A 13,005-nucleotide genomic window follows, 5' to 3' on the forward strand; every position below is an offset into this window, starting at 1 on the left:
AGCGGGTTGAGCTGCCACTCACAGCACTGACATCCGTGTGGGTGCTGGTTCGAGTCCCGGCTGTTCCACTTACGACCCAGCTCCCTGCTGATGCGCCTGGGACCCTTGGCCCACTGTCACCCACGTGGGAGCCCCAGAAAAAGCTCCTGTCCTGGCTTTGGCCTGGCCCAGTCCAAGCCCTTTCAGCCATTTGGGGGTAAACCTGCCGATGGAAGCTCACTCGCTCGCTCTCTCTCTCTCTCTCTGTGACTCTGCATTTCAAATAAAATACATCTTTAAAAATTTTTCAAAAAAAGAGTTTCCTGACTCACTGTGTTCTGTGCTGGAGACAAGAAGGAAAGAACATGGCAGCAGCCCACGCGCTCAGATCCATGCATCCTTTATTCTGTTACCAACCACTGTGTCCCATCCAAGCAACAGTACACAAACCGGCCATCAACCGCAATCCAGTTGTACAATGATCCGAGGCTTACAGTACATTTAAGGCTTTTAAATTTGAGGGCAAAAAACAAAAAAGGAGAGAGAAATCAAACCAAAAACCCCCAAACCCACACCCCCAACCGATACAAGCAGTGTAGCGATTCTGAACATCGTACGTTTCTGATGCCTGGCTCAGCTCCAGTGTCAAAACCCAAATGAGCTCCTCAACTAAAAAGATTAGTTCAGCGGAATTTTAATCACATAAATTCTTCAAAGCATAAACTTGGAAGTTTCGTCTTGGAAATGTTATAAAATTGTTTTTTTTTTCCTTAATAGCAAAACATAGGAATAAAAACATATTAACAAAAGGTATTCAATCATTTACATTACAAACAAGGAGATCTGCTGTTCATTGGAGCAGCCTGACAGAAGGGAACCCCCCTTGGGAATCTATGCACAATGTCACTGCAGGTATGTACAGTACTTGTTAAAAAGTCTCCTGGGAGGACGTCAGGGTAGCAAAGGCCCCGAGGCTCTTGGTTAGACCAACCAGACACTCAAAATAGTAAAACTCTGTTGGCTGGTAAGAAATTTACACTTAAAAAAAAAAAAGAAAAAACACAAAACCCCAGTGTCTCAGTGTGTAAGAATGCTCCAGTTCGATTTGTACGGTTACAGTTGATGAGGCTGCCCGGGAGAGTCGCGGGAAGTCATTCTCCACAGAGTTTGTTTTTGGGGAAAAGACGCGCGTGGGAACCGAAATGCAGGAAGGGGTTGTCACCATGGTCGTTCCCCAGTGGCACCGCCACCGCGGCACGAGGCGGACGGGACCCACGAATCCAGCGGCTGAGAAAAGGAGAGCTGAGTGTCAAATGCTGGCAGCGATGGCGGAGACGGGCTTGGCGGGGAAGCAGGAGGAACAGGTGCGTGAGCGGACTCCGCCCCCGACACTGGACGACAGTCCCACGCTCAGCGCTCGTTCCTCCACCTGCAAGGGGACCAGGAGCTGGGAAATGTCACCTGTTGTGGGGACTGGCAGAGCCGGCTGGGACTCCCCCCCAGCTCTTTGACGAGCGCACCCTGAAGGCTGGGCACTTCCTCCTTCTCCACGAGCCGCGGCGGCGGTCGAAGCAGGGGCAACACGGAGGGCTGCTCTGCGCACAGCCGGGGAGGGAACGGCGAGGCGTGGTCTTCAGGAGTTGGGAAGTTCGTGGGAGATGAACTGTTTCAGTCTCTCCAGGTACTGTGCGTACAGCTCGATGTCATTGTGCCCGGCCCCTTCCACCCAGAGGGGCTCCACGGCCCGGGGACAGCGCTCGTACATGGCCAGGCCGTGGGAGAAGTCGATGACCTCATCCTCCGTCCCGTGGATGACCAGCACGGGAGACGTGACTTTGGAGATCTTGTCGATGCTGCAAGACAGAAGGGGGTGGGGACAGAGGGAAGTCCTTGAGAATGTCCGGCATCCTCTACGACGGAGGCCAGTTGCCATCCTCAAGCAAGCAAGGTCCCCCTGAAGACTTCAGACTTCAGAGCGGCTTGGGAGGAAGCCACAGGATCCACACTGTGGCTGCTCCCGCACACGCACGTGCAGTCTCCCACCAGGGGCCAGCGCTGAGACCTGGCATCCCACATAAATGCTGCTTCAACTCCTGGCTGCTCTGCTTCTGATCCAGCTCCCTGCTAGTATGCCTGGGAAGGCAGCAGCGGATGGCCCAAGAGCTTGGACTTCCGTCACCCATGTAAGAGACCAGAATATTACAGCCATTTAGGAAGTGAACTGATGAAGACACCTCTCTCTCTCTCTCTCTCTCTCTCTCTCGGCAATTCTGCCTTTCAAATAAATAAATCTTTAAGAAAAAAAAAACCCCACCATCAGAGTGGCATATTTGTCACATGGATGAACCCATCTTGGTATACATGTATTTCAAAAGGCTCATGGAAACTGGAATTAAAAGCTTATTCTGATGCAAAAAATATGTAAATCCATGCACTTTTTGAAAACTCCCTATACATCATGATGGCTTGGCTCCAAGTCCCTCCTTCCTCCCGGAGTACTTTCCACTAATTCTTTTATTTTTTTAAAAGATTTATTTATTTGAAAGGCAAAATTACAGAGAGGCAGAGGCAGAGAGAGAAAGAGAGAGATATCTTCCATCTACTGGTTCACTCCCCATATGGCCATAACAACCAGAGCTGCGTTGATCCGTAGCCTGGAGCCAGGAGCTTCTTCCAGGTCTCCCATGCGGGTGCAGGTGCCCAAGCACTCGGGCCATCTTCCAACGCTTTCCCAGGCCATAGCAGGGAGCTGGATTGGAAGAGGAGCAGCCAGGACTTGAACCAGCGCCCATATGGGATGCTGGCACTGCAGGCAGCGACTTTACCCACTACGTCACAGTGCCAGCCCTATGAGGGGAATTTAAAAAAAATAAACAAACAGGGCAGAACTTTCCGTGTTTGAACACATCTGTCTGGCATCTGTCTTTGGTAAGTTGGACACCTAATCCAGTGCCACTCACACTTCCTGAACGCCTCTTCCGAGAGCCTGGATTAACAAGACAGAGGCTCTGTCTCGGGCAGGAGCCTGGCCCATCAGATCAACTTGAAGATGACTTCTTAATGGCTGTCGTTTAAGCTGCCTGCTCATTTAAGAGCCCCCTCCCTTCTCCGTACAAGGGTGCTTCGAAAACTTTATGGAGAGATAGAATTAAAAGACAAGGTTATGGCCAGCATAGCAGAAAATTGTAGGTTAAGCCTCTGCCTGCGATGCTGGCATCCCATACGGGCACTGGTTCAAGTTTCAGCTGCTCCACTAAAAACCCAGCTCTCTGCTGTGGCCTGGGAAAGCAGAGAAGACAGTCCAAGTGCTTGGACCCCTGCACCCATGTGGGAAACCTGGAAGAAGCTCCTGGCTCCTAGCTTTGGATGGGCCCAGCTCTGGCCATTATGGCCATCTGGGGAGTGAACCAGCAGATGAAAGACCCTCCCCCCATCTGCAACTCCGCCTCTCAAATAAATATTTTTTCTTAACAAAAGACAGAGTCCGGAGGCCCCCAAACTCTCCAAGACATGCATCCAAGCACCTTGAAGATGCTCAAGCAAATGGGTGATGAGAAAGCTATGTGTGCTTTCAAAATGTTTTGTACCACAATAAGCTCATCTTTTACTTGTAATTTCCCCCAACTTGTTAAGCATCCTGTGTCGCCTGGCTGAAGAAGCAAGAGAAAGGTCAATCTCGTGCTTGCTCATGGTGCTTGGCCAGTGAGGGCCCCATCACACATGTGGCACGCAGCGCTCTCTGAGTCAACCTCACGTGTTCTACTCAGTGGATGAGTGGGTCGTGAACTGCAGGTTCCTACTTAGGATGCATGGTTGGGCATCTGCCTTTAATCCTGCCTGTTACAGCTGAGTCACTTTGCCAGAGGTCCTTGTGCCCCAGCCAGGAGTTTTTCACCAAGTCTCTCAACAGCATCCCTGGCCCCTGTGGCGGTCACCCCATGCCGCCCAGAACACCTGGCCCAGAGTCCGAGCTATGCTGACGTCCGATCTCAGGCGAGCACAGGCTGCTGGCACTCACCTGGGGAAGGCATCGAAGCAGTAAGTCTTCCTGGTGTCAGGGAATGCCACGCGCAGACCGGACATCAGAGGGGAGTGCAGGATGACGGCTGCGCACTCGTACCGCGAGGCCAGGTCCACGGTGGGCACGGTCCCGATGCTCTGCCCGTACAGGATAATGTTCTCGGGACTGACGCCGTAGCTGGGGAAAGCACAGGCGGGGTGCTGTCAGCTGTTGTGCCAGGAGACAGGGACAGAGCAACTCCCATCCCCTAAATCCACAGCCCTTCCCATCCCCCCCACCCCCGCCACCAGCTTACAGCCCCATCACCCATCACACGCAGATACGACCTGGACGACACACGCTGGCGCCTCTTTCGGTGCCAAGAGAGTGAGATCTGGACCTCCCCAACACTTTGCAAGACTAACAGACACACCTCTTCCCCCCAGCTCACTGATTGACTCCATTATTTTCAGCGCTGCACAACCGTCTTTTTCCTACCATCCCTCCTTGTGGTTTCTCTGAAGCCATTCATGCATTTCTCCAGGAGACAGGAGAGCAGCTTCAGCGAATTCTAATACTCGGGTTGTTTCAAGTCAAGTTTTGAGGGTAGGAAAGAAACCTAACGTTTCCCAGAAGGAGGTCTAGCGGGAGACAGTCCCAGTCACTGCACCCATCAATGATCTCCCCCGACTTTTGTGGGTAATTGGCTGTGTGGAGTGCAGGCTGCATTTCCCAGCCTCCCCTGCAGATTGGGGCACCCTGAGCACCAAGCCCTGGCCAATGGGATGTGAGCAGAGGTGACCCGAGTGAGCCCCAGGTCACGGCTTTGAAGAGAACCCTGTGCTCTCTCCTGTCCCCTGGCCCTCCCTGTTCATGCAGAGCAGGTGTACCGGCGAAGCCGCCAGAAGAACACAGCAGCACCCCCACAAGATGAGGGGAGGACAGGGGAGCCCATGAAGGAAGCATAGACACAGTGCAGAAGAGGGGCGCGCGCGCACACACACACACGAAGATGGGACACCCGTGTCCAGGGCCGGGTGACGGAAGCGACACTGTGCTCTGAGCCGACTCTCTCCCTTGGGGGTCCCGCAGGAGATGGCAGAGGCAGGAGCCCAGGAAAGGGACGGCTGAGCCCCGCGGGGGTCTGGACCTGGAGGAGCAGAAGCGGAATGTGGGGTCCCGCATCCTTTCAGGACCCGTGTGGAAGCCAGGGGATTCTTCACTGGGGGACTCGTGGAGCCGAGCCCTGTCTCCAGGCGGAACACACCTGGCGCCGTCCTCCGCGAATTCCGCCAGTGCTTCCCCATGACCACCGGCGCTGTGCACCCCAAAGCTGGCCCCAGGAGCCAGCGAAACACAGAGCACCAGCCACACAGGAAAAGCCGACAAACTTCTCCATCACGACCGAGAACTTCTCATCGTCCTTCCCCCCGGTAGGATTTCACTCTGGGTGGTTTTTTTTTTTTTTTTTTAATTATAATTTGCTCTTTTGGGGGTTGTCACAAGGGCAAAAGGTTAAAAGCGACTCCTGGGGCTGGTGCTGTTGCACAATGGCTTGAGCTGACTCAGCACACCGGCATCCCACACGAGCGCCAGTTTGAGTCCTGGCCGCTCTGCCTCCGATCCAGCTTCCCACTAACGCACCTGGGAAAGCAGGGGAAGGTGGCCCAGGTGCTGGGGCCCCTGCCACCCATGAGGGAGACCCGGATGGAGTTCCTGGTTCCTGGCTTCGGCCTGGCCAGGCCTGGCTGTTGCAGGCATTTGGGAATGAACCAGCGGATGGAAGCTCTCTTTCTGTCTCTCTGTTTCCCTCTGTCACTCAATCTTTCTGGTAAATAAATATATACACATTTTTTTAAAAAGATTCCACCCAGCAAGCATCACTCTTGTGGCTAAGATGCAGGGGGACCAGAGAAGCAGCAGTGGAGGCTGAGGGACCTGCCTGCATTCTTCATCGCTTCCAGTCCCCGAGGCCGTCTTTCCAAAGCCAAGGTCAGGCCACTCCCCTGCCCTCAACATAGTCCTGGAAGGAGTGCGGCTGCCTCGCCCCAGGGCTGCTGTGGATTCCCACCCCTCCCCCGCTGTAACCACTTCCTCCTCCAGGCTCCCAGGATTTCACTCATTGTCCTCTCACTGCCATGGACACATCCATCTCTGAACCCGAGAAAGGACTTGTCTCTGTCTGTGCTCTCAGCTCCAAGTGCAGCCCCGTCTCCCACCTCCAAGCCCCCACCATCCCATACACTTCCAGTACCCTCAACCTGAGGCCCCCGGAAATCTACCTGCAGCCCCACCCATGTCCTGCACACTGCTGCCGGGAGAACCAAACCCAACAGCCTTTCGGTTCACACAGAGAACCACGCCTTTCTCCGTCATGGCATTGCCTGGCCTCTGCAACCTGGGGTCATACTTGGTGTCTCCTTCCATCGCCACCACAAATGGGCTGGGCCCCTGGGCAAGCTCACCCTGCCCGAGCTGCTGTCTGCCTATCACACCCTTGCGTCTCCTCTCCATCATTTCACTGCTGGCTCCACTGGGAACTCTGTGTTGCTATGGTGGCTGACTGTGTGTCGGGGTGACCAGGCTGAGGACGGCAGCCAGCCGGTGAAATGTCCTTGCGGGGTGCTCCGCCCTCCCAGTGTGGGTGGACCTCATCCAACCAGTGGGAGCTCCGGCAGAAGGAAAAGGCAGAGGAGGGGCCAGTTCTTGGCCAAGGAGCGGCAGAAGCGGAGGGAGAGCGGGCAAAGCCGTAGGATTTGGTCTGACAGTAGCTGGCAGGCGGCTGCAGGAGCAGACAGAGGTGGGTCTCAGTGGGCTCAGGGCTGAGTGCACACAAGTGGTGAGCAAGAGGCAAGGCACAGGCCCACAGCTTACGGCACGAAGCACGCAGGAAGGGCAGACTGTCCCTCGCCTGCCCCCGGACACTGCAGCTCTGCTCCTCGGGTCTTTGGACTCTGGGGTCTATCTCCTCTCTCCCTCCTCAGTCCCCAGGTTTCCGATATCTGCACTCAAAAGCACACTCCACCAGCCTTCCTGGTTCTTAAGCTTTCAAAGGGCAGAGCGTGGGATGACCCCGCCCCCATGAACACATGAGCCAATTCCCATAATAAATCTCCCTTAGATGTAGGTATGCACGGATCTATATCCATCCCTCCCTCCCTCCCTCCCTATCCATCCATCCACCCATCCCTCCCTCCCTCCCTCCCTCCCTCCCTCCCTATCCATCCATCCAATCATCCATCCCTCCCACCCTCCCTATTCATCCATCCATCCATTCCTCCCTCCCTCCATTCCTCCCTCCCTCCCCCCTCCCTCCTCCCTCCCTCCTCCCTCCCCCCTCCCTCCCTATCCATCCATCTCTATCCATCTCTCTGCTACTGGCTGTGTTTCTGGAGAATTCTAACACATCAGCGAGTCCCAAATCTTTACCCCCAGCCCTCTTCTTCCTTCTAAGACCCAGAGCAAAGCGTCCCCTGCCTAAGGAAAGAGCAGGTGGACAAAACAAAACGGCTCTTGTGATCCCTGGCCTCACACATGTCCTTCGATCTTCGTGTGATCTTGCGAGGGAGTGAACATTCCCGACCCCACTTTATGCGCACGAGGGTGAGGGCTAGGCAGCTGTGCGAGTTCCGACAGCTACAGTGGGCACGTCTCAAACCCAGCATGCCTAAGACTAGAGTCATCGTCTTCTCTCCTCAAAATCTTCCCAAGGACCCGCCCATCAGGGGGAACCTGGAAGTCACACCCCCCTCCCTCACTGCCGATCTCTCATAGCCATAGCTGAAGTCAACTGGAGAGTAGCACCAGTTATGCAAAGCAGGGAACTGTTAAATGTCAAGTTCAGCTGAGATATTCTCTCTCTCTCTCTCTCTCTCTTTCTCTGTAACTCTGACTTCCAAATAAATGAATAAATCTTTTAAAAAAAGGCTGTGTGGGCGTAAGGCCTGCTGTGCCCCTGGTCTCCAGGAGGCCTGTGTGTGTCCCAGAGCAGCCCAGGTTGGGATCAGGCTCGCCCTGGACCCCGTCTGGATTCTGGGGGCCCGGCGCCAACGTGTAAGCTGCCACGCACCCTTTTCTAGGGGAGGCCATGCTCCCCAGGCGAGACTGAACACACAGGCTTGTCCATCGTCACCACACTCTGAAACCTGACCCTGGGCTTGGGACGGCTCAGGTTTCCTGGGCAGCGCTGGAACCGGGTCCCACAGCCCTGCGAATGACCGGATGTCTGGGGCTGTGGGAGAATCACGCAGGGGCCTGGGACTGACTGCATCCCCAACCTCAGCTTCCTGTGACTCTAACATCGCCAGCTCTAAGAGGCCCCTCTGTATTACGACCCTGTCACTCTACTTCCTGCCAACCCTGCTGTGGACGTCAGGACTCCCGCTCTCTCCCAGGCCTGCCTTCCAAACTAAGTGTGGCCCATCGTCTTCCACCCCAGGATCCTCTTCCCTCCCCATCATCCGAATTTTGCCAAACTCCAGTTCTGGGGTAGGCAAGAGGGTCTGCCAGAGGAGAGGGTGGGGAGGCAAGTCCTCTCCCAACACCAAAACCTCAACTCCATCCCAGCTCAGACGTGGCAGTCCCTGGTGTTTCCCAGTGGAGCCCACAGTCAAGCAGAGAAGATTCCAGTCTTCTAAGGAACGCGGGATGAGCTCAGGAGAAGAGGATACCCACAGGGCAGCCCCGGGCAGGCGTGCACGCTGAGAGGAGTCGCAGGAGAACAAGGAACCAGGTCAGGAGGAACCACAGGTCTGAGCAGGAGGCGGGATCAAGGCTGCGGGGTGCAGCAGCACCCAGGGGTTCAGCAGTCAAGATGTCCGCAGGTGCGGGCAGGGCAGGGCAGGGCAAGGAAGCCCAACAAGCAAAAGCAGACCGAGGCAGGGACCAGTGGCATGGCCGGCACACGCAGCTCCTCTGCCCTCTCCCTCACACACTCTCCATCACTAAGCTCCCCTGCTTTGGGGCTGGTGCTGTGGCGCAGTGGCGAAGCCTCCGCCTCTAACAATGACACCCCATCTGGGTGCCAGTTCTGAGCCCCGGCTGCTCCACTTCTGATCCAGCTCCCTGCTAATGCACTTGGGAAAGCAGTGGAAGATGGCCCAAGTGCTTGGGCCCCTGCACCCATGTGGGTGACCCACATGAAGCTCCTGGCTCCTGGCTTCAATCTGGTCCAGCTCCAGCCAGTGCAGCCAGTTGGGGAGTGAAACAGCGGATGGAAGATTTCTCAATCTCTCTCTCTTAAATTCTGCTTTTCAAATAAAATAAATCTCTAATAAATAAATAAATAAATAAATAATCTCCCCCATTTCCAGCCCTGGGGCACTTCCTGGACCCATCCTCTGCCTGGGCCCACTCTGTTGCACTGTGTCTGCCACACACATGTGGCCACCTGATTGGGGTGGACATGTCAGGTCACCCAGAGGTCCTTGGGGGATCCACACTGTCGCTGCCCGGCCACGCTCTCCATGGGCTCAGAAGGCTGCAGCGTGCCCGAGAGTGTTCACGCTACCGCACAGGGTTCAGCGGTCGATCGGGCGGCAGGGGTCCTTGTCCCAGACCACAGACCCAGTTCCCACCCCTGCATGCTCTGATTCACACAAAGAGCTCCCCCTCACGGCCCCTCCCCTTGTCCCGGGCAGACCCGGGAATGCCCCAGGCCCGACCTCTGTCTAGGCTGTGAGCCGCCACACCCGGCTATCGGGTGCCCCTCTCCCCTCCCAATCCATCTTCAAAGCAAAACCACCTGTCAGTTCCTTTGCCGGTCAAAGCGCAGCACACCGCCGTACTCGGAATTCCCTGCCTCAGATCAGCCCCACATCTCGCTCCACCTCTTCTCCCTCTCTCTCCGAGCGAAACTCCTGCCTGGAAGGCCCTCACTCCTCGGCCACTGGGAAACCCTGGGCTCCTGCAGGTCCCTCCCAGCGCTGCCTCCTTCGCTGGCTCCCAGCATCTCTGTGTGCTCCCAGCAGGTTCTTCCCTGAGCCGTCCACGCGTCTGCGTGTGCTTAGTGGACGCTCATCACCCTGGGGCGAGCCCTCCTGGGCCAAGCCCCCCAGAGAGGGTGTGGCTGCATCTCCCCCTGGGAAGCAGTCCGGGAGAGATCCCTCCGGGATCGTGGAGGCGCCTCTGTGCTTTCAACAGAATGAGACAGTAGCCAAAGGCTACTCCTGAACAAATACAACTGAATCTCATACAGGACCACCCCCCACCCCCCACCCCCCACCCCGCCCCGGGGACGTGGGGAGGAGCAGACTCTCGGCTGCCAGCCAGCCAAAAGGAAGACTAGAGGCCCGGCAAACACGGAAGCACTGATGTTTTAGGCACGGTGTACGGTTTTTCTGAAAACACAGCCCAAGATGTGAAAGGCTCACAACTTTTCCCAGGAGGAAGCCATGGCCCTGGGCAGTGGCTTCCCAAAAAGGAAGCTGCAGCCGGCACCGCGGCTCACTAGGCTAATCCTCCGCCTTGCGGCGCCGGCACACCGGGTTCTAGTCCCAGTTGGGGCATCGGATTCTGTCCCGGTTGCCCCTCTTCCAGGCCAGCAGTGGAGGATGGCCCAGGTGCTTGGGCCCTGCACCCCATGGGAGACCAGGAGAAGTACCTGGCTCCTGCCATCAGATCAGCATGGTGCACCGGCCGCGGCGGCCATTGGAGGGTGAACCAATGGCAAAGGAAGACCTTTCTCTCTGTCTCTGTCTCTCTCTCTCACTGTCCACTCTGCCTGGAAAAAAAAAAAAAAAAAGTCCACTCTGCCTGGAAAAAAAAAAAAAGGAAGCTGCAAGTTTCGCTCACAGCTTCTCAGAATGTCGCCCCTTTTTTAAAAAAATTTTTATTTATTTATTTATTTATTTAGCCAGAGTCACAGAGACATGGTCGCAATGGCCAGGCCCAAGCCAGGAACTTCATCTGGGTCTCCCACATGGCTGCCAGGGGTCCAAAAATTTAAGCCACCTTCTGCTGCTTTTGCCAGGCTATTAGCAGGGAGCTGGATCAGAAGCGGGGCAGCCAGGACTCGAACCGGCACCTGTATGGGATGCTGGCGCTGCAGGTGGCAGCTTTACCTGCTATGCCACAGCGCCGTCCTCGTCTCCCACCTTTTTGCAGATGCAAGCTACTCCAAGCACAGGTCGGTCATCGCAAGTGCAGGCTGGAACCCCTCCCCGGGCTCCCTGAGCAGCCCTGAGTCAGCGGCAAGAGGGGCGGCTGAGGTCGGCAGTCCCCGGCTGGAGCTGGGAGGGGCATGGAGACAGGCCCCGTGGGAAGGATCGGCGCTCCAGGTGAACATCGGCGTGTTTGGGTTTCAGTGCAAGGCTTCCTTTTCCATCCACAACCGTGAGCAAGCCTGGCCCCCCTGCGTCATGTTTAAGCTGACGGCCTTGACGCTGTCCTCTGTCGAGAACGCGCCCACTTAGCTTCGAAGGAAGCACATTTGGCACGGTTCCGCTGGCTTTGAAGTCAACAGTTTAAATATTTCAGAGCTAGAATTCCTGGTGGAAATACCTTGAGACGCAGGACGAAGACAAATACAGAAGGTGACGTGAACGCTAGCCGAGCAGCAGGCCTGAGGATGCCGAGGGACCCTGGTACGCTCCGGGGCAAAGCCTCTGAGCCCAAGACGGACCGCGGCAGGCAAGCAGGTGCACCAAGAGGACCAGCAAGGGGGCACAAGGGAGACTGCCTGAGGCACACGAATGGTGAGCCCGTCTTGTACTTTCCGTGGCCACAGCCTAATGAACGTGCGCTTTGTATTTTAATCAGGAGGAAGAAAAAAAATGCCTATGGCCTAAACTATGCTGGTTTTTCCTTTTTTTTTAAATTTTACAAATAGAGTTAGACAGAGAGAGAGAGAGAGAGAGAGAGAGAGAGAGAAAGATCTTCCTTCCGTTGGTTCACCCCCCTAAATGGCTTCAGCTACGCCAGTCCGAAGCCAGGAGCCAGGTGCTTCTTCCTGGTCTCCCACATGGGTGCAGGGGCCCACCCAAGCACTTGGGCCATCTTCCACTGCTTTCCCAGGCCACAGCAGAGAGCTGGACTGGAAGAGAAGCAATCAGGACTAGAACCTGGTGCCCATATGGGATGCCAACACCGCAGGTGGAGGATTAACCAAGTGAGCCACGGCGCCGGCCCTAGTTTTCCCTTTTTTAAGTTGTACCATTAGAGACAGCACTGTGGTGTAATGGGTGAAGACAAGACCTGTGTCTCCGGTGTGCCATACAGGCATCGGTTTGAGTCCCACTGCTCTACTTCCAATCCAAATCCCTGCTAATAGCCTGGAAAAAGCAGTGGAGGATGGTCCAAGTGTTTAGGCCCCTGCACCCATAGGGAGACCCAGATAAAGGGGAAGTAAAGATGGCTTTTGCGTGGCTCTGCCCTGGTTGTTGGCACCACCTGGGGAGTAAACCAGCGGATGGAAGATCAATTCTCCCCATCTATGATCTATGTAACTCCTTAAAATGATTAAATTAAGGTTAAAAAAAGAAAAGGAAAAAAACCAAGATGTACCACTGTAGGTTTAGTGAGTTTCCCAGTGTTATGCTCATCAAAGCTGCACAGATTTCTATCAGTCGTCGGTTGCAATGGCAAAGCCATGGAAACACATTTTAAAGCGTCTGCCACACGGAGCTGTTTGAGAACATTTTAAACATGAAAGGTCAGAGACATCGGCTGGGTATTGGCTTCCTTTTCTGTAATTTTAACTGATTGGTTAAAAGGGACTCTGGGAGACAAGATGATTCTAATTCGCAGGCGTTTCAGGGCTGCGCGCGGCAAGGTGCTGCGTTGGCAGTGGTTATTCAGTAAAACCACGGTTGGCGCGAGATGAAAACAGCCTCATGTCTCCCAGGAGGAGCTCACTGGGAGGGCACAAACCTGGCCCCTGCACTACGCGTCTTTGGGGAAGTAAAGATGGCAACGAGGGGCGAGTGTCTGGCTCAGCAGTTTAGACTCTGCCCGAGATGCTTACAACCCACACCAGGGAGCTAGGGCTGCAGTCCCAGCTCCACTTGCGATCCCCAGCTCCCTGCCCC

The 13,005-nt window shown here is 55.4% G+C and overlaps 1 protein-coding gene across 2 annotated transcripts in view; it reads right to left on the reverse strand.

Moving 5' to 3' along the window:
* Positions 1–363: 363 nt before the first annotated feature.
* The window catches only part of ABHD17C (abhydrolase domain containing 17C, depalmitoylase), a 51,515-nt gene continuing 38,873 nt past the window's right edge, over positions 364–13,005 (reverse strand). For both annotated transcript variants that reach the window (XM_089309525.1, XM_051834208.3), the window contains exons 2-3: positions 3,998–4,177; positions 364–1,832 (exon numbers count right to left, since the gene is read on the reverse strand). In XM_089309525.1, coding sequence (XP_089165651.1) covers positions 1,613–1,832; positions 3,998–4,177 — 400 coding nt within the window. In that variant the 3' untranslated portion in view covers positions 364–1,612. The remainder of the gene's footprint in view (positions 1,833–3,997; positions 4,178–13,005) is intronic.

The sequence above is a fragment of the Oryctolagus cuniculus genome, chromosome 12, assembly GCF_051225735.1.
Source record: "Oryctolagus cuniculus isolate XC-2025 breed Fujian yellow rabbit chromosome 12, ASM5122573v1, whole genome shotgun sequence".
NCBI lineage: Eukaryota > Metazoa > Chordata > Mammalia > Lagomorpha > Leporidae > Oryctolagus > Oryctolagus cuniculus.